This window comes from Grampus griseus (assembly GCF_964374135.1).
Source record: "Grampus griseus genome assembly, chromosome: 13".
Classification (NCBI taxonomy): domain Eukaryota; kingdom Metazoa; phylum Chordata; class Mammalia; order Artiodactyla; family Delphinidae; genus Grampus; species Grampus griseus.
In genome coordinates this window covers 9,834,424-9,854,122 of record NC_139007.1, presented here as the reverse complement: position 1 = coordinate 9,854,122, position 19,699 = coordinate 9,834,424, and the positions used below count along the sequence as shown (strand labels likewise).

The 19,699-nt window shown below is 46.8% G+C and overlaps 1 protein-coding gene across 1 annotated transcript; it reads left to right on the top strand.

Annotated features, from left to right (window-relative positions):
* Positions 1-18,208: 18,208 nt before the first annotated feature.
* Positions 18,209-19,160, top strand: OOEP (oocyte expressed protein; the record flags this gene model as incomplete). The annotated part of the gene is made up of 3 exons (XM_082669397.1): positions 18,209-18,371; positions 18,566-18,745; positions 19,081-19,160. 3 exons carry the CDS (start codon positions 18,209-18,211, stop codon positions 19,158-19,160), a joined length of 423 nt encoding a protein of 140 aa, XP_082525523.1.
* Between the last annotated feature and the right edge of the window lie 539 nt (positions 19,161-19,699).

Here is a 19,699-nt window from a genome sequence, read left to right as displayed (position 1 = left end):
GCATATAAAGATGAATTCTACCAAACATTTAAAAAAGAAATTGTATCAATGCTCTAACATCTCTTCCAGAAAATAGAAGAAGGGGGAATACTTCCTAACTTTTTCTGTGAGGCCAAAATTACCCTTACACCAATATAGTGAACACTAAGATAAACTATGGACTTTGAGTGGTAATGATGTGCAGATGTGTGTTCATCGTAATAACAAACGCAGCAGTATGGTGAGGGATATTGATGGTGAGGGAGGTCCTGTGTTGGGGGTGGATGGTAGGGGATAATGAGGAGTATATAGGAAGCCTCTGCACTTGCTGCTCAATTTTGCTGTTCACGTAAAAAAAAAAAAAAAAGAGACATTATAGAGCAGTTTTAAGTGGAGAGGTGATGAAGAAAGACACATCTAACATGCTAATTCCAGGTAATATGAATCCTTGTCTTCTTCTTGTACTTGTATTTTAAATTATTCATAAAATAGAGCAAAATGCATCCCTGCCCCATCTGTGACACTAACACTTTTGCAATAACCAACCAACTTCTCTGTTTATAATTTGTCTTTTGACTTCATATTTTAGAGATGGGGCATAGGGGAATTTTTTTCCCAATTAAAGAAGTTTTAATTCTAATTTAGTAAAAACTATTACTGTTCTTTTATAGTGACAGCTTTTGGAGCCATGATCTGGAAGTTTCTCTTTACCCTCAAATTATATAAACATTGATCTATATATTCTTCCAACACTGCTTTTTAAAAAAAAATTTATTTTAAATTGGAGTAAGTTGATGTACAATGTTGTGTTAGTTTCAGGTGCACAGCAAAGTGATTCAGATACATATATATAAATATTCTTTTTCAGATTCTTTTCCCATATAGGTTTTCACAGAGTTCTCTGTCCTTGTTGATTATCTATTCTATATATAGCAGTGTGTATATGTTAATACCAACTTCCTAATTTATCCCTCCCCCCCACCCCTGCACCTTTCCCCTTTGGTAACCATAAGCTTTTTTCTAAGTCTGTGAGTCTGTTTCTGTTTTGTAAATAAGTATATACATACTTATACATACTTTCTCTGGGCATATATCTGCAGAAAACCATACTTCAAAAAGATACATGCACCCCAATGTTCACTGCAGCACTATTTACAATAGCCAAGACATGGAAGCAACCTAAATGGCCATCGACAGAGGAATGGATAAAGAAGATGTGGTACATATATACAATGGAATGTTACTCAGCCATAAAAAAGAATGAAATAATGCCATTTGTAGCAACATGGATGGACCTAGAGATTATCATACAAAGTGAAGTCAGACAGAGAAAGACAAATATCATGTGATGTCACTTATTTGTGGAATCTAAAAAATTATACAAATGAACGTATTTACAAAACAGAAACAGACTCCTGCACTGCTTTTCCAAAGAGGCAAAATGTTTACACTCTTTCTGGAAAAAACCTTATGTGTATATCAGATAGGCATCCACATTTATTTTCAAAATGTCCCAGCACTGTTTTTGAAATAACAGTTTCATTATATGCCATATACACACACATACATGTTTCTGTATTTCTGTGCTTCCTATTCTGTTCCACAAGGGCAAGGACACTGACATGAACTGTATTTTCAAAGGATGACTTTGGCTGCTATATGGAGAATATACTTTAAGGGGGAAAAGTTTTTTTTAATATGTATATTTATTTATTTATTTGGCTGCGCTGGGTCTTAGTTGCGGCACACGGGATCTTCAGTTGCAGCATGCAGGCTCTAGTTTCCTGACCAGGATTCGAACCCAGGCCCCCTGCATTGGGAGGCAGAGTGTGAACCACTGGACCACCAGGGCAGTCCCTAAGGGAGAAAAGATTTTGATCTGATGGGAAAGTTGTAACTTAAGCTTCTGTAAGGCTACAAGGAAGCTCTTACAGAGGCAAAGGATGGTGATAGCACAGACTGGTTTCTTAGCAATGGAGGTCGTGAGAAGCAGTCCTATTTGAGGTTTATTTTGAAAGCAGAGCTGACAGGATTTGTTTATAGGTGTGAAATGTGACAGAAAGGGAGGATTCAACCCGGTGAAAGATAGTGGCCTTTACTGGAAGGGAGAAAACTAGGGAAGGGCAGGTGTTGGGAGCAGGTTAAATGAGAAATACCTGTTATAGTGCAGGTGCCAGGTAGAGAGTTGGATTTAGTAAATGTTTGACTTCCCTATGATTCTCTGTAGTTTGATACAAATAAAGCTGCAAAAGAAAAAAAGCAGTCTCTAAAGAGAATAGAATGTGTTTGTGATCGTTGAACTAGTGATTCCACATCTGGGGTTCTTCCATTTCTAACGGAAATGTTCATAACATGCACAGACGCTGACCTGTGGGCTGAGAGGACACCAGTAGCTGGAAAGCCGCCCGGCGCTGGAAGAGCGCTGCCTGCCCTCCGAGAGGCCTTCGGTACCTCGCGCCGCCCGCAGCAGGAGTGCCCCTCCGCGAGTCCCGGCCGCCTGGGCCTGGGTCTGACCCGATACTGGGCTTCGGGGTTGGGCCACCCCGCAGCGCGGCTCAAGCCCTGGACCAAAAAACCCAGGGGCTGCCCGAGGGCTTCCCGGGCTTCGACGGGCTGTGGCGTCCAGCTTCTACCAGGACACTGAGGGGGCCTCGCCCCGGGAGGAGAAAGAGGGGAGGATTTGTCTGTATTCCCGCGACGGGCACTCATCGACCTGCGCATCCTTCTCTACTGGTTCCAGGGGGAGCACCTGCAAACCCGTAGAGCATGTGGAAAAGATCCTAGGTGAGTGCTTGGCGGGGGCGCGCTCCACCCGCCGGCTCGGGTGAGCTCCTTCTCCCGCGCGCGTGCGCGCGCGGCCGGGGTACAGTCTTGCCCCTGCGCCCGGAGCAGCCCGGCCTGCCCCTCCGGCTCCCCTTTCCCGCCGCGCTCACAACCCAGGCACCAAATCGTGCACTTCGAGCAACTGACCAAGATCCTGCTGCAAGTGCAAACTCTCGACCCGAAAGGCCTGCCCAGGATCTTGGTTTTCCGGCCCCTAGAGAAGAACAGGCTCAGTCCATCGTCCTTTGCATTAGGCGGCAACTGCTCGTCCGCGAGTCGCCGGAGAGTGGGAATGCCCGCTGCGTGCTCCGGGCCGCCGGGCGGGTCCGAGGATGACAGCGGGTGGGGTGGAGACAGACCGGGGCTGCGGCCTGGGTTGGAGAGCGTTGTTTGCCTCTCCGCAAGGTCTCGGGAGCTTTCCGGAGCCCGCGAATGCAGCCTGCTCTGCCGGGCGAGACCACCTCCACAAGGGCCCTGAAGACCTAGCAGCGAGGTGAGAGGGAAGGGGAGAGATCGGTGTGTCCCTCTAACCCCCTCCCACCCTCTTTATACGAGATTGTGGAGATTTAAGGGAACGACTTGTCTGTCTTGTTCCTCTGTGAGCCTGGTGTCCCAGTTGCTCCTGGACCCCCTCCTCCGGGCGGCGAGGGCAGAGGGCTCAACCTGTCTCGCGGCTGGAAGGAGGCGGGGGAAGAGCGCTGGCCCTGCCCGATCCTCCCATCCGTCTGCGGTCGGTGTGTTTTCCAAACTTCCGGTTCGCGTCCAGGAGTTTTCCGGCTATGCAGACAGAATCCGGTGCCTGTGAGGCCTCCGGGTTTCAAGAGAGGCCCGGACCACTTCGGGCAAGGCCGGGTTCTGGGGCCGTGGCGGGTCGCCAGGGCCCGCAGAGCCGAGGTTACAACTTGCACTTCCAGCTACAGGGCATCTGGAGAAATTCCCCATCGTGGTCTGGGAGCGGCCCCAGTCCAGCCGAAGTAGTCCCGAGCCTCCGAAGGGTCTCAACACAGAGGATATCTGCCCATGGTCGTGTGCCCCAGTGATGCCTCAGGGCCGCTGCGGGATGCTGGGGGGGGGGAGGTGTGAACACGGCGTCGATCTAGGGCCAGGAGTGGCATCCCCACCACTCCGCCACTTGGAGCCGGTGTGTAAAATGAGGAACCCATTAAACCCGGGTCGTGGTGACTGGGCAAGTCTACCATCTCTCTCCACCCTGCCCACAACCTCTAGGGAAACGGCTTTCCCTCCAGCCCATCAACACGTTAAGTGCGCTTCTTTGTTTTAGCTCTCCAGATTAGTGGGGATCCGTGGAGTAAATCGATTTGTATCAAGAAACAAGGAAAGCCAAAGCAAGGAGGGGGCCTGCGAACACTTCTCTCCAACTTACTGGGCCTGAACAGTTCGACCTTGGACTTGCAGCCCCTAGCCCAGTTTCACCTGGCAAGGGGCCGGCGGTTTTGCCAGTGCGTCAGCAACTGGATTCAGTTCGTCCCAGCGCCAGTCTCGAGGGCTTTCCTGGCCTCAGGTCTAAGCTACCCGCACAGGAGAGAAAAGCCGCCAAATTAGAATCAGAAGCGTGTGACAAGGATTTTAAAATAGGCACGTGACCACCGCGGCCCTCAAGCTGGCGAGGCCCGGCTCCCCCCACCTGCGGAACTCAGTCCACACTCTGGATGTACTGACGCTGAATGATCGTCCCAAAGATTTAGAGGCTCAGGAGTCAGGTTTAGGGGCTTTCCCGAAGGGACGGGAAGGGGATGGACAAACCTCCCTTCCCACACAAACATACTTGCGCAGAGGGCCCCGCCCGCCCAAGCCTCTCTCTTGGGTCCTGGCGGCATCGGTGCCACTCGACCAACACCTGGATAAATCCACTGTGTCCTTCCCTCGAGTAGCATCGTCCGTAGACTGTGATCTCCAAGGTCTTCAAAGCACCTTGGATCTCCTCGGGTCAGTGTTGAACCAGCGTTCTGTTTGGGGGAGGAGATCCACACGCCGGCCTGCATGGGGAGAGGGTGCTCAGGTCCGGAGAGCTGGGTCCCCGTGCCTGCGAGGCCGGGAGGCTGTTTTGCCGAAAGCCTTACTTTCGGTTGCAAGGTTCGTAGGACTCGCTGGCAAAATAACCCCTCTACACTCAGTTAAACAAGAATCTAGCCAGAGTTTGTTGGATTAACAATGATTACAGTATACTAATTAAGAAGAGAACAGTATAACTAACAGAAAGAATAGTAAAGACAGAGGTTTATACGTCACCGAATTGGGGAAGCACCTACATCCAGATCCAAGCAGCGCTGGGAAGTCCCTGGAACGGCGACCTGGAGTCCCGATTGGAAGGTCTCGGGCGGTGCGTCCACCCCACGGCTGAGACTAAAGAGTACTGCTCAAAGGAGTCCTGCTTTTAATGCCAAGCCGCAAGCCGACAGTAACCAGCTTACGCGCAAATGTGCAGCTCTGGCTATTATCAGAAATGCTTTGCTCTCTAGTCGTTAAGTCTCAGGATATTCGCTGATCCCTGGGAAGCGGCCAGATTCCCAAGGCTCAGGAAGCTTCCTGACTTATTCCCTTCCTTATCTGTTGGTTCTCAGGCTTGCTATCGCTGTTTCTGCTGACCTACATAGTACAAGACTATTACCTTCCCCAGCAGAGGCAGGAGCCAGCGGCGCTCGGAGGAGGCCCCAGCCGCGGGAGGGGCTGCGGCCCGGAGGGAGCATGCTGCCAGCCTGGAGTGCTCGCGCCCTGGGCACGCACGCGGCTCACTCACCAAGTACCGCATCCACCAGCTCAGCCTCTTGGCTCAGACGTGGACCGGAAACTTGGTCTTAAGTCTTCCGGCTCGAAAGAGCTCTGCGGCGTATCTCTCTGCTCCCTCTGCGCTCCCGCCGCACGACCCCTGCGACCCGGAGAAGCAACCGGACGGGAGGCCAGGTGTTCGGCGGCGCCCAGCCTCCACCTCCAGGCTCGGCAGAAACTGCCCACCCTCCCGAGGCCGCGGGTCCCTCCGAGTCACCGCCCCGCAAAAGCTGCCAGCGTTTGGGGAGGCGGGAAACGAAGACACAGCGGGCCTCCCGCAGACCTGGGAGGCAATCAAGGCCTCTCCAAGCATGATTCCGGTCCCTCACGGCCCAGGGGCGGTCCCGTCGGGAGAACAGCGGCCGAGGGCAGCAGCGAGCGGAGCAGGTGGCCTGCGCGGGAGACGGCTGCGGGTCCAGCGCGCGCAGATTACCTGGGGCCTCGTCGCTGAGGACTGCCCATGCAACAGCTCACCAGGACACTGAATGGGGAGAAGTTAGTCAACAGAGAGCTGCCTGTCGTTGAGACCACACCCACGAGAAGAATTCAGTGGAAGTGTGTAACTCTTGCCAGGGCAGAGAGTTGACAGAGCTTCTCTGAAACCCCAGTCCCAGGTGACCCTGGAGGACTTGGCAACATGCTTTCCACTATTCGGGGCTTTTTCCTACCTCATGTTTAATTCTCTTGCCCAATATTCATTTTATTTTACTTTTCCTTAGTCATCAGCTCTTGGTGTAATACAAATGTTCGACTATTTAACGTTTAATTTACAGAAATTATTTATGCCCTATTTTACCTTGTCTTGGAGTTGGGAGTTGCTCTTTTCCTAACAGCATGTGTTCACTTCATGGTTCCTTTATTTCCTCCAATTTTTAAAGACTGAAAGCATTTAACATAGAACTCTAGAGTGCAAGATATACCATTGGATATAGGTCATTAGCTTTTTTAAAAAAAAACAGAATTAGTGTGATTTATGTTTTATTTACTTTTATTTATTTTAAAAATATTTATTTATTTATTTATTTTGGCTGCATTGGGTCTTAGTTGTTGCATGACGTGGCGTCTTCAGTTGAGGTGCCGGGGATCTTTCGTTGTGGTGCTGGCTTGTCTCTAGTTGTGGTGTGTGGGTTTTCTCTCTCTAGTTGTGGCGCTTGGGCTCCAGAGTGCATGGACTCTGTAGATTGCAGCACGAAGGCTCTCTTGCCAGCTCAGTAATTGTGGGGCGTGGGCTTAGTTTCCCCACCAGGGATCGAACCTGCGTCCCCTGCATTGGAAGGCAGATTCTTTACCACTGGACCACCAGGAAAGTCCCTCGTTAGCTTTATATGTAAAATATAATTTAAATATTATTTAAACTTTAAATTCTATACCCAAACTATTCATCAACTATAAGGGAAAGTTAAAAATATTAAACATGGGGCTTCCCCGGTGGCGCAGTGGTTGGGGGTCCGCCTGCCGATGCAGGGGACACGGGTTCATGCCCCGGTCCGGGAAGATCCCATATGCCACGGAGCGGCTAGGCCTGTGAGCCATGGCCGCTGAGCCTGCGTGTCCAGAGTCTGTGCTCCGCAACGGGAGAGGCCACAACAGTGAGAGGCCCGCGTACCGCAAAAAAAAAAAAAAAAAAAAAAAAAATTAAACATGAAAAACTTTAAAAACATGGCAGATTTAAACATACGGCATTCATCAAACACCCTGCCAAAATCCCTCTAAAAAAGAGATTATTAAAAGACATAAATGCACAAGGGTAAAGGATGGGTGTGTACACACACACACACACACACACACACACACACACACACTGACACATACTGCAAGCTAGAAAGCAGATGAGAATGTGATATTTGGTTTAGACCAGAGAAAATGGAAAACTAAGCCTTGAAGAAGGCTGATTTGTTCTGTAGAATCCCAATCTGCTTCAGAAATGAGAGGCATCAAGTTCCTCTGAAAGTGGGGATGAGGGTTCAAGAATCGTGTGAATGAAAAATATTGCTGCCCTACCAGTAAACAAAGGATATTGCAGTCATCAGTCCATCACATTACAGCTGCCTGGACCGCCTGGATGGTGAGCCCTGAGGGGACTCAGGATGGAAACAGGATGCCCACCATCAAACTCGTAGCCACTGCAGCCACATCCAGTGGTGCACCCTGAAGGACTCAGGGTGGGAAAACACAGGATACTGGCCCCAGATAGCTGAGGTGCGTATCAAAGGAACGATTTCAGCAAGCCCAGACTCTTGCATCTTCCCGTACACAGAAAAGCGCTAAATTCCTTAACTTGAGATGTCTGGTTTTCTTTAATTAACAGTAATCTTTTGATGCTCTGACTACTTAGTCTTTGTTGCAAAAATTCCTATATATCCTGGCTCCTCCCTAACCTCTTCAGAGCAGTCCCTCAGAGCCATCTGAGATGCTGCCTCCCAGGCTTGAAGTCCTCAGAAAGTCTGCCAGATAAAACGTAATTCTCAACTTTTAGAGGGTGCATTTTTTTCAGTCGACATCAGCAACCCTTAGGAACAAGGTCCTGCTCTATGTTAAGTCTATGTCTTAACTTGCCCTCCAGGTAATTTTGTTGTAGCTCAAGTTTACAAACTATTGAGATATGTTATTTTACAATGAAACCCTTGAATCAACAAGACTAACCCTCTCCTTACAAAACTGCTAATCAAGAGCTTGAGATCAACTCTTAAACAGGAACAGGCATATATAATGAGCAGATTCTCCAAGGAAACCTCTAACAGAGAAGAGACAAAAGAGAAGAAAAAAAATCTGTGAAAGCAGATACAATGTAGTAAACAGAAGAAGAATTCAAAAGGCTAATTCGGGGGACTTCCTTGGTGGTGCAGTGGTTAAGAATCCATCTGCCAATGTGGGGGACACAGGTTCAATCCCTGGTCTGGGAAGATTCCACATGCCATGGAGCAACTAAGCCCACGTGCCACAACTACTGAGTCCGCATGCTGCAACTACTGAAGCCCACACGCCTAGAGCCTGTGCTCTGCAACAAGAGATGCCACCGCAATGAGAAGCCCGCGCACTGCAACCAAGAGTAGCCCCTGCTCACTGCAACTAGAGAAAGACCGCGTGCAAAAATGAAGGCCCAGTGTAGCCAAAAAAAAAAAAGGCTAATTCACATATCTTCTGGAAGATATTAAATTCATGAAATAAGAACAGATTATATTAAAAAACTAAAAGTTTCATAAAATAGGAAAGACAAATATAAGAACAGTCTAGAAGATCCATCATAGCAACTAACAGAGATTTCAGAAAATAAAAGCAGAGAAAATGTTGGGGAGGGAATTAAGAAATAGTTTGAGAAATTTCTCACAATTGAAATGGCCTGTGTTTTCAGATAGAGAAGGCACACTGACTAACAGAAAATTACACCAGCACATCATCAGGACACTAAAGGACACACAGAAGATCCAAAACACATGATTTTGGGGGGCCATTGGGGTGGGGTGGCTTGAAGCAGGACCTCGGTCCTCGTCTTCTTTGAAGAAAGAATTCAACAGAGAGACCGATTGTAAAGCAGATAGAGTGTTTATTAGAAAGCGAAGTACTGTGCGAGGTTAATGTGCAGGCTCAGAGTGGGATGCGCCCCAAAGGGGGAGCTTCAGTCACTTACAAGGCGGCAGTTTTCCGGGTTCCCTGGCCAGTTGCCATACTTGTGTCCATGTTTGGTGTGACTCAGGGCCCTCCCCACGTGGATGTGCATCTTTCAGACAAGATGGATTTCATGCGAGGGTTTCTGGGAGGTTGACAGGACATATTATGTGCTGGCGCCCCTTCCCTTCTTTGACCCCTGAAGAGACTTCCATGCATGTGTGTGGTCTGGTAGGCCTCCTTGACCACAAGAATGAGAAAGATGTGTCTGCCTTATCTCTTGCTCAGGCAGGGGCCAGCTCCTCTCTGTTCCTGCCTTTATCCTTGTCTCAGAGTGTCAGCAGAAGACAAGTTCTAGCTGCTCAGCCTGGGGCCCAGCTATTTCCTGCCTCTCACCTACAGACAGAGACAGAAGAAAATGACACAGAAAAGGAATGGGATGACCCTGTAACAGTGGATATTACACATTTGCTAAAATCCATAGAATGGTCAACATCAAGAGTGAAGGGTAATGTATTAAGTATGGACTTTGGGTGACAATGATGAGTCAGGGTAGGTTCACTGATTGTGTACAAATGCCCCACTCTGGTGGGATGTGGACAGCAGGGGGGGCTGTGATGTGTGAGGGGGAAGACGGTGTGAGATAGGAACTCAGAGCTCAGTTTTGCTGTGATCCTAAAACTGCTCTAAAAAAGTCTATTTATTATTATTTTTTAAAATAAATTTATTTATTTTATTTATTTATTTTTGGCTGCGTTGGGTCCTTATTGCTGTGCATGGGCTTTCTCTAGCTGCGGCCAGCGGGTCTACTCTTCATTGCAGTGCACAGGCTTCTCATTGTGGTGGCTTCTCCTGTTGCAGAGCACGGGCTCTAGGTGCGTGGGCCTCAGTAGCTGTGGCTTGCGGGCTCCAGAGCACAGGCTCAGTGGTTGTGGCACACGGGCTTAGTTGCTCCACGGCATGTGGGATCTTCCCGGACCAGGGCTTGAACCCACGTCCCTTGCGTTGGCAGGTGGATTCTCAACCACTGCGCCACCATGGAAGTCCTAAAAAATAAAGTCTTAAAAAAAAAAAGGAATAGGAATCAGAATGGCATCTCGGTTCTCTAGCAATGTTAGAGGCCAGAAGACAGTGGAGAATTGCTGTAAAGATTCTGAAGGAAAATTACTTAAGACGAGGATAACGTAACCCAGCCAAATTATGGACAGATGGAGAATTTAAAACATTTTCAGACATCCAAGTGTCAACATCAAGGCACTTCTCAGCCAAGAACAGGAGAATGTATCCTACCCAAAGCAGTCAATTGATGACAGACTCCATTCAGAGGACACGCAAGCAAAGCACCTAGTCTCTGCAGGGAGCATTGAGGCTGAGCCCCCAGCCCCCATGTCAAGCGCTTTTGAATATTTACATTCCTAGGTCTCTGTCAGAGGCCTTGGGGAAGAGCTCTTCTCCAGGAGCTCAGGAGCCCCTGCGGAGGCATCCTCATGGGGTGGGGAGAAGGGGGAACCGGGAAGACACCTCCCCACTCTGGCTCAGTATCTGGTACTTTTCCACTCCGAGACCTTCCTCTTTCCCTCCTCCTCTGCCCCCCACTCATCCCAGGATCGTAAAACTGCCAGAGCCTTTTGTTTTCCCTCGATTGTGAGACACCTCTGTGCTGATCTACCCAACCTTGTTCCGTGAGGGAAGATGGAACAGGGGGCAACACCTCCTCAGGTTTAGCCTCTTAGCTTGTTGCTTTAATCAGCTACCCTGACTCTTGGCAGCCCCATTCTCTGTCCCAGCTCAGCTGAGCCCGACAGCCTCCTTTCCGCGACATCCCTAACTGCAAAAGCCATTTCATGTAATTTTGCATGAGTGATCTAGACAAGCTCTTGGGTTTTTTTTGTTTTGTTTTGTTTTTTTTGCGGTACGCGGGCCTCTCACTGTTGTGGCCTCTCCCGTTGCGGGGCACAGGCTCCGGACGCGCAGGCTTAGCGGCCATGGCTCACGGGCCCAGCCGCTCCGCGGCATGTGGGATCTTCCCAGACCGGGGCACGAACCCGCGTCCCCTGCATCGGCAGGCAGACTCTCAACCACTGAGCCACCAGGGAAGCCCCAAACAAACCATTTTAACCAAAGTTATGATCCTATCTAAGCCTCCAAACGATAAATTATTAACGTAAAAGAATGTTATAAAATATCAACATTTAGCCCCCAATTTTGAAAAGGGAGAACGGGAAAAGCTGGTTGTACCCTCTGCTCAGGTAATCTCTGGCCCTCTCAACACGGCACCTGGTGGCTCCAGATGATTTCAAATGGCTATTTGCTAAATTTCTCCATGAAACTACCCATCATGGAAAAGACAAATTGGTTATTATCGTAAATCAACATTGATGGAGAAACTTTAGAAAGAAAACTAAGGCTGTTTTCAGATTACGTGCCACCTGTCAACACCATAAGACTGAAAAAAACATAAAGGTGGGACATTGCCAGGAAGCAAAGCCTCAAGGGCCCTATGAAGACCTTCAGATGGGCTATCCAGCTTTCACCCTTCATGGGACTTGAGTATGTTTAGTTATTGTATGTCTATTTCCAGAATGAGTTGAAGCATTTTCTTGCTGAAAAGCTACACCCTTTCTAGTCACTAGAAAGCTGCTTGATTTTGTGTTTCCAACCCGGGGCATCCCAACCTTTATATCAAGTGATTGAGGCACACACTTTACAGAAACCTTTATAAAAGAACTTTGTAAGGTGTCATCTCTTATTCAAAAACTACAGTTTCTGGAAAGGTCAAAAGGAGGAATTAACATCCTTAAATTAAAATTAGCACAACCTTCACAAACTCTTCGAGTTCACTTGGCCAGAGGTACTCCCACTAGCCCTTATGGCCATGCTGTCCTCTCCCTCAGGCACGTACCGCTTATCCTCCAATGAGCTGGTACCTGGGAGGCACGTATTTAGAGACTGCATTTCTGACACTAGACTCTGCCGACTGCACGCAGACAGGGCAAAATGCGGCAAGGGACTCACGTACTGTGCCCAGTCCTATCGCAAGAGGTCAATCAAGACCACCCTCCCACGGAGCCTTCCTAAACAGCCTCTTCATGATCCTCAGCCAGGAGATTCCAGTAACAGGAAGAGATCTCAGAGGAAAACCGCTCTTGAATCTCGCTGGAAGGGCCTTTATCAGGTACTGTTAACACCAGGGAAACAGTGAAACCCCAGGCAGTCAATATTCGGGTTCATGCCTCTCAACTAAAAAGGCAATTCACCATTGCACACAATTGGAAAACTACTCCAATATGGGACCTCAAACTCAGTACTCTCGGAGATCTTCCAGAAGCCAATCTCGGGAAGCAGACAGCTAGCCCAGACCTCTGGAACAAATAGAGGGCCACAGATAGATCTTGGTCTGCTGTCAGACTAAGAGACCTATCTAATTGCTGTTTTCTGTTTTGTCTGCTTGTTTATAATCATTCTTCTCATTTTCTAAAGACCCCTTGTTGTCATCCACCCGTAATGGACGCTTTTCTCTTTTCCCTCCTTATTGTAACTGTTAGGTCAGAACACACTCATTCTAATGCTATCCTCAGATTATCCTGAACAGTAACCGCTGCCCTCAGTCTTACTGACTGCTGGATATGCTGTCCATCACCGACCCCCATGATAAAGACATCAGAATTACAGCTGACGGTGTTTCCATTTGCGCCTATGTGGACAACTGACCTTAAATCAATCTGTGACTCTGCTAGTGTCCCTCTCTCCCAGAAGAAGAACCAATTATTACAAGCTACTGATTGACCCAAGGTAATTCTAAATTTAGATTCAATGATCTTCACAGCACGATGGGCCAAATATCACTTGGAAGAGACTAAGAGAGATCCAGATATGTCACCCAGCTAATGTAAGGCCCTGGCTCCAACTTCACGTCATGAACTCCCTTTTTTCCTGGATTTCCACATCCCTACTGGATACTGCTTCCTTTGTGGCCATATTGCCTGGTCCTGTTTGCCTCAGACTAACATTTCATGCACTTCAGGAATAGTATTATGAGACTTGTCTGTATACAGAGACCCTAATTCTATAAATCACCAAGGCTGGAAATCCTGACCCAGACATGGGTGCCAAAATGAGGCCATTCTTGATTATTCAGGCACACAACCTAGGGGAATTACTGACTGATTATTTATGAGAACAGTCAAAGCAGTGTCCCCATCGGTAGGAACCATACAAATAAAAAAGATGGGAAGAAACCTATCACAAACTTTGGCAGAAGTTATTAATGATACCAGATGGAACAGAGATCAGTCTCAACACATTGGCATGAGTAACAATGGACAATTGCATTGCTGTAGATTCCTTATTGGCTAGCCATGGTGCTGTCTGTGTCATTGCTTATACTTCTTGTTGTACTTGGATCAATGAAACAGGCAAAGTGGAACAAGCTATGTATCACCTTAAGGAAAAGGCACATGACTCTCATGTTCTATTGGATTTGTTCTCTTGGCCTAGGTGGAGCAGTTAGGATAACTGGTTCCAAAGCATTTTACAGGGATTATTAATTCTTGTTTTTGTCATAGTTAAAGAGAAACCAAAATGGAAACCACAGTTTGAATACAGACCTAGACCAAACACTTAAGAGTCATCTAATCAAAACTTAAAGCTGTCCTGATTTCCCTGAAATGATGACTCTGACCTTAAACAAAACTTAAGCTTTCTTCATGTCAGCATAACCTAGCAAATCAGCTACAGTAAAAAAGTAAGCTTACGTAATACTACCGCTCTAAAAGGAACGTAAGTTTCTGGCAGCCAATTAGAATCACAATACAAAACAATGTACCTCCTCATGCTTTATAAGCTGAGCTGTAAGTGCTCAGAGTGGAGCTTTAAGCCACTTTTGGTTTGGAAGTCTCCCTGTTTGTGAACGGTTTGTTTCTCACTTAATAAAATATTCATCTCAAGTAAAGCTCTCTGAATTTTCTTTTGACACATTCTATCCAGAGTCTTAAATGCTTCTACATTCGTTCTCTCAGCAGTTATCTCCATGATGATACAACAAAAAGGGCAAGAAGATCTTGCAATGCAGTTGGCCATGCAGACAGCTAAGCCATCTCCAAGCAGTGAAGACCTGGATCTTTGGCCTTCCCTGAATTCGTCAACCTCCAGCAAATGAGAGAACTGTCAAAAACAGGGGCCAAGAAACTGAATATACAGACAATGGCCAGACTAAACATAAAAATAGAACTCTGAGCCACCATCTTCAGCATGCAGTCCAGGAAGCCAAACAACCCCTATGGCAGCAACACAAGATGTCCAGGACTTGATTAATAACTGACAGCTTTGCTAATTTTTGCCTTTGATGTCAACTGAGGACCAACTGGGAAAGCCAGATACGCACCCCCTAACTAATCACATACGATGCCCCGCTTCTAGTAAGCCCACCTACAGTTTCCCCAGGGCGACACGTACCCCTTCAGGCACACCTTTTTTCCACTTTATAGAAAGTTTTCCCACTCCTCTGCCTGCTTCTGACACTCCGCCAAACACAAGTGATGGTGGCTGACTCCCTTTTACTATAGCAAGCTCTGAATAAAGAGCCTTCGCTTGTCCCCACTTGGGTGATCTTTGTTTATTTCCACACAAGATAATCCATGAGTTGATACTTTTTGAAGTTGTATATAGGATGAGTATATTGGTCATTCATTTATACTATCTTCTCTACCTTTGTATGTTTGAAATTTTCCACAATAAAAAAATTTAAAATATTTCAAAAATGTCAATGTCATTAAACAATAATAACAGCAACAGAGAATGACTCTATATTAGCTATACATTATTGGAAAAATTGGGGAAAATGAAATTGGATCATATATTAGACAACCGTATTAGACCAACGTTAAATTTCCTGAGTGAATAATTTCGTATGGTTATAGAGGAGAATGTCCTTGTTTTTAGGAGATAATGTTGAAATACTTGAGATAAAGTGTCATGATGCCTGCAACTTACAAACAGTTCATGAAAAAGGATGTGTAGGTAGAGAAAATAAACGAAGCAAAACGTTAACAACTGGTGAAACTAAACGAAAGGTACTGAGTATAAATTTAATGTTCTTACAATTTTTCCATTGGTTTAGAGTTTTTCAAAATAAAAAAGTTGGTGCAAAAAGAGCACAATAAAATATCTATAATATTACAAAAAAAAATAAAAGCAAAAACTCCCAGATCCTTATCTATACATTTTTTTTAATGGAAGGATAACTGAAAAAAACTAATAATAGTTAACTATATCAGGGAGGAGCAGACAGGATGGATGAGAGGGGATTGAAAACTAGATTCTTCAGAATGTACACTGTCCATGTTTTAAAAAGGTACTTTGTAAATTACTGTTATATTCCAAATAGCCTGTCAGTGATGATTTTCATTTCTTGCTTTACTTGAGTATTATTTAGTAGTGTGGTATAATATCTCCTTATTTATTAGTTTACCCATCCATCCATCCACCCAGGGGAATTGGTATACAGTTACTGTTTGTAAATGCACCTAAACATTACAAGATTGTCCTCTATTGTTCAGAATACAGCTTTTATTGTATTCTTTTTCTGCATAATTGCTCCTCGTCTGACAGTGATTTAATATCTCCTTACTAGTTTATTTTCCTCATTTTGACCACTTTTCTCTAACTATCTGTGACGTACTCTTTGATGTTATTCTTTGGTACAAAACAACTGGGTTCATTATACTTTGTAACATTTTTCATTGTATAGAGATGTCGTCTTAGGAACTGAAGATTACAAGAAGTGAAGTGATGAAGAACAAAGATTCTCAATGAGAAATTACAAAACCAGTTCACTCATATACTATTGACTGAACCCAAATACCCTCAGACTGGTTCTTCGAGGGCTAAGCAGATAAAATGAAAGCAAGCGATCCCCTGGAAGTCTTCTTGCTAGTATTTTAAAATTTTTTATGGGGTGCAGAAATAACTTGCATTCGGTCACACACTTGAGATAAAGTGTCATGATGCCTGCAACTTACAAACAGTTCATGAAAAAGGATGTGTAGGTAGAGAAAATAAACGAAGCAAAACGTTAACAACTGGTGAAACTAAACAAAAGGTACTAGAAAATGCTGGAGCCAGTATTCAGATCATGCCTCTGTCCCACCAATCAGAGTCAAAGCAGGAAGCCTTGGAGGTACAGAGTGACAAAAGTGATTCATCTTGGCAGATTCTGCTAAAGCCTAAAAACCTTACAATTCTGTTTTGAAGCTGGCATGGGTCAGCTAATACAACTCAAGGCTTGCCAAGTGTAGGAAACTTAACATGGGGGTCTCTGCATAAGACCCCAAATGACTACACTTCCAAAACAAAACTGAATTGGAAATAAACTTTGCCATCCAGATGAGAATGCCAAAGGAAATTTTCTTGACCTTCCCTTTCTCACATATGTCTTGATCTAATGATGAACTACCACAAACCAGCCTTGTGGCCAACTCATGCTACATGCAGGAGTCTGAAATTTTTCAAGGATGTAATTTGAAGAGGCCTCAAGTTGGATGTATCCCGAAGAGAATGGCTCAAGGAAAAAATTATCAGTTTATAAAAGGATGAAATCATATCCCTACATTATGCCCGATTTAAAAAATTAACCCCAGGTGGTTCAAGAATTCAAACGTTATGATGGAAACTTCAAAAGTATAGTGAATGTCTTTAGACCTCAGGGCGGGAAAGGATTTCTTAAGCAAGACACAGAATGTACTTACCCTAAAGACTGATAAATCTGACTATACTAAAATTAAGAATTGTATTCATCAAAAGAAACCTTAAAGAAGGCGAAAAGACAATTTAAACTAAAAAGATATTCACAGTATACACCATTGAAAAAGAATTAGTAAGAGATTAAGGGAGAATATATGAGAGAACTTTCATACACTACCTTATATCCTCAAGACTTTTTTTTTTACAATATGCATGTATTATTATGTTGACTTTTTAAATTAAATTGAATAAAAATATCCACAAGTTAGATTCAATATCTCCTCTCAGACAACTGCTGAGGCCTAGATGATGCAGATGAGGGAATTCAGTACATTAGTACCATCCCCCTTATGTAAATAATCGACACTTTCCGTGAAAAATATTTAAAAAACAAACACTTCGTAACTAATTGTAAGAACAAAGTCGTTTGTACAGCAGACGCTGTCTATTCTAAAACAACTACCAAACTTGTAGAAATGCACTAGGAGAAGTATAAGAACACGCACGGGTGACACACCGATTTCAGGACATGATTTCCTGCGGCGAGGGAAGGAAAGGTCTTCACCGACATCTGTTTGAAAGGTGAGAGAGCGGGGCAAATGTGGGAAATATTAACATCTTGTTAAATGGGGGGTAGGGGGGTACATGAGTGTTTGTTATACAACTTTTTTAAATGTGTGAAATCTTTCACAATTTAAACTTTTAACTAAAATTAAGAACATTGGGAAGAAATGTGCATCAACACTCGTCGTCTCTTAATTTTGGAAATAAACGAGATTTGTCTCCACTTGCTACGTTTCTAGAATGCCCACGTCTGACGTCTGTATTTTAAACACGACGCACTTGTTTGAATGATTCTGAAGCGGTAACGAACCAGAGGCAGGAGATGAAAGAGAAGATGCACATTCCACGAGCCCGCCCTCGGCCTTACCCTCCTCGGGCGCAACCTTTGAACCTGGACCGGGCCTGGATGGGACCCCGCTCCAGCCAACCACACCGTCCATCAACCCCGGCGCCTCGGGGCCGGGCGTTACCTGACCGGGCGGCGTCTCCGAGAGCCGCCGGGGTTCCGGGCGGAGGAGAAAGCGGGGCGACGCCACGGGTGGCGGTACGAAGAGCCCCCGGAGCCCTCGCCCACAGGGCCGCCCGGGAGCAGGGCGCAGGTGCACCGGAGGGGGCGGAGCCGGCCGCAAGCCGTAAAGGGCCCAACTTCGCGCCTCCACAAATCCCGCGAGAGCTGCTTGCCCCTTACCCGCTGGCTGCCGGTTCGAGCATGGTCGACGACGCGGGCGCCGCCGAGGCCCGGGGGGACGGGCTGCTGGGGTTCCCATTTACGCCGCCACGGATTCGCTCCCGGCCGTGGTGGTTTCCTGTGCAGGAGCTGAGGAACCCGCTGGTGTTTTCTTTGGAGGCGTGGCTGGCCGACTCGATCTTCGGTGCGCGACCCGGGGCGTGGTGGTGGCCCCACAGTCGGGAGAGGCCGCCGAGCCGCGCTCCGCAGCCCTTTCCGGACGCGCGGGCCGCGTGTGATGCGCTGTGCCTGGCTTCCTGCCCTGCCCGTCCCGTCCCCTTCGGGCCAGCTCCTCCTGCCCTTCGCCGTGCCCCGCTCAGTCTCTCCTTTCGCGTTCAGGCCCGGACCGAGCCGTGGTTCCGGAAATGGAGTGGATGAGCCAGGCCCTGCTGACGGTGGACGCAGTTCACGCCGGGAAGTTGGTGGAAATCACCGTCTTCGGGCGGCCAGCTGTCCAGCGCCGGGTGAAGAGCGTGCTCCTGAGCCTGGCGTCGAGTCACCGGGAGCAGCGCGCCCGAGGTGAGGGGCATGGAAAACGTGCGTGGGGACGGAGCCACGGGGGAGCCACCTGGCCATACCTGGTCTGCTCGCAGCCTCCGTCTTGCCAAAACTCCCAGTATGCTACACGTGGTCCCTGGGCATCCCTTGTGAGTGGAGTCCAAGCAGGACCCTGGGAAGGTAGGCTGAGATGGGATGCATTCAGGCCCCTCACTGCCCGTGCCAGCCTCCGCTTGGTCGCGCCGCTGTTTCCAGGTCCTAGGTTCAGAGCTTCCACCCCGAAAAATGATGCTGCCAGCACACATCCACCCCCGTGAAGGAGTAGTTTGAAGCAGTGAGCATTTTTCCTTCTCCAGCTGAGAAGATGGAACAACTCGAGGAGTTCTTGAAGGCCCAGGCACCAGGTCCCCAGGTCCCCCAGAGTCCTGTTGCATAAGTGCTCTCCGGGGCACGAGAACAGTCCTCCTTCTGCTACTAAAGTTCAGGAGAAGCAAATATCCTTAAATCTGTGCATTTATTTTTTTCCTGTATCTTGATGGACAGTGGTTTGATTCTTTTGCTGCAAACGTGAGTTTGTAGTGCCATTCTAGTAAATAAATGAATTTCCTTTTTCCAATGGCATAAAGATCTTGGCTCACTCAAAATTAAGCAAATTTATAAAAGATTTACTCTGTTCATTCATATCTTGATGTGAGAGGCTGATAGGTGGAGGGTTGATTTTTGTTTTTTTCTTAGTTTCTATCGTTTTGAAACTACTAACCCTTTTATGATTTTATGGTCAGAGTCAGGCCCTCATGCACAGGGGGCAGAAATGCAGGGTCAGTCTGCTTTGGGTTTCTTTTGCATCATTTGTTCTCAAACTTTAATGTGTGTAAGGATCACCTCGAGAGCTTGCTAAAACACAGTTTCTTAGCCCCTTTTCCACTGATTCTGATTCAGTACGTTGAGCCCATGAATATGCATTTCTAACAAGCT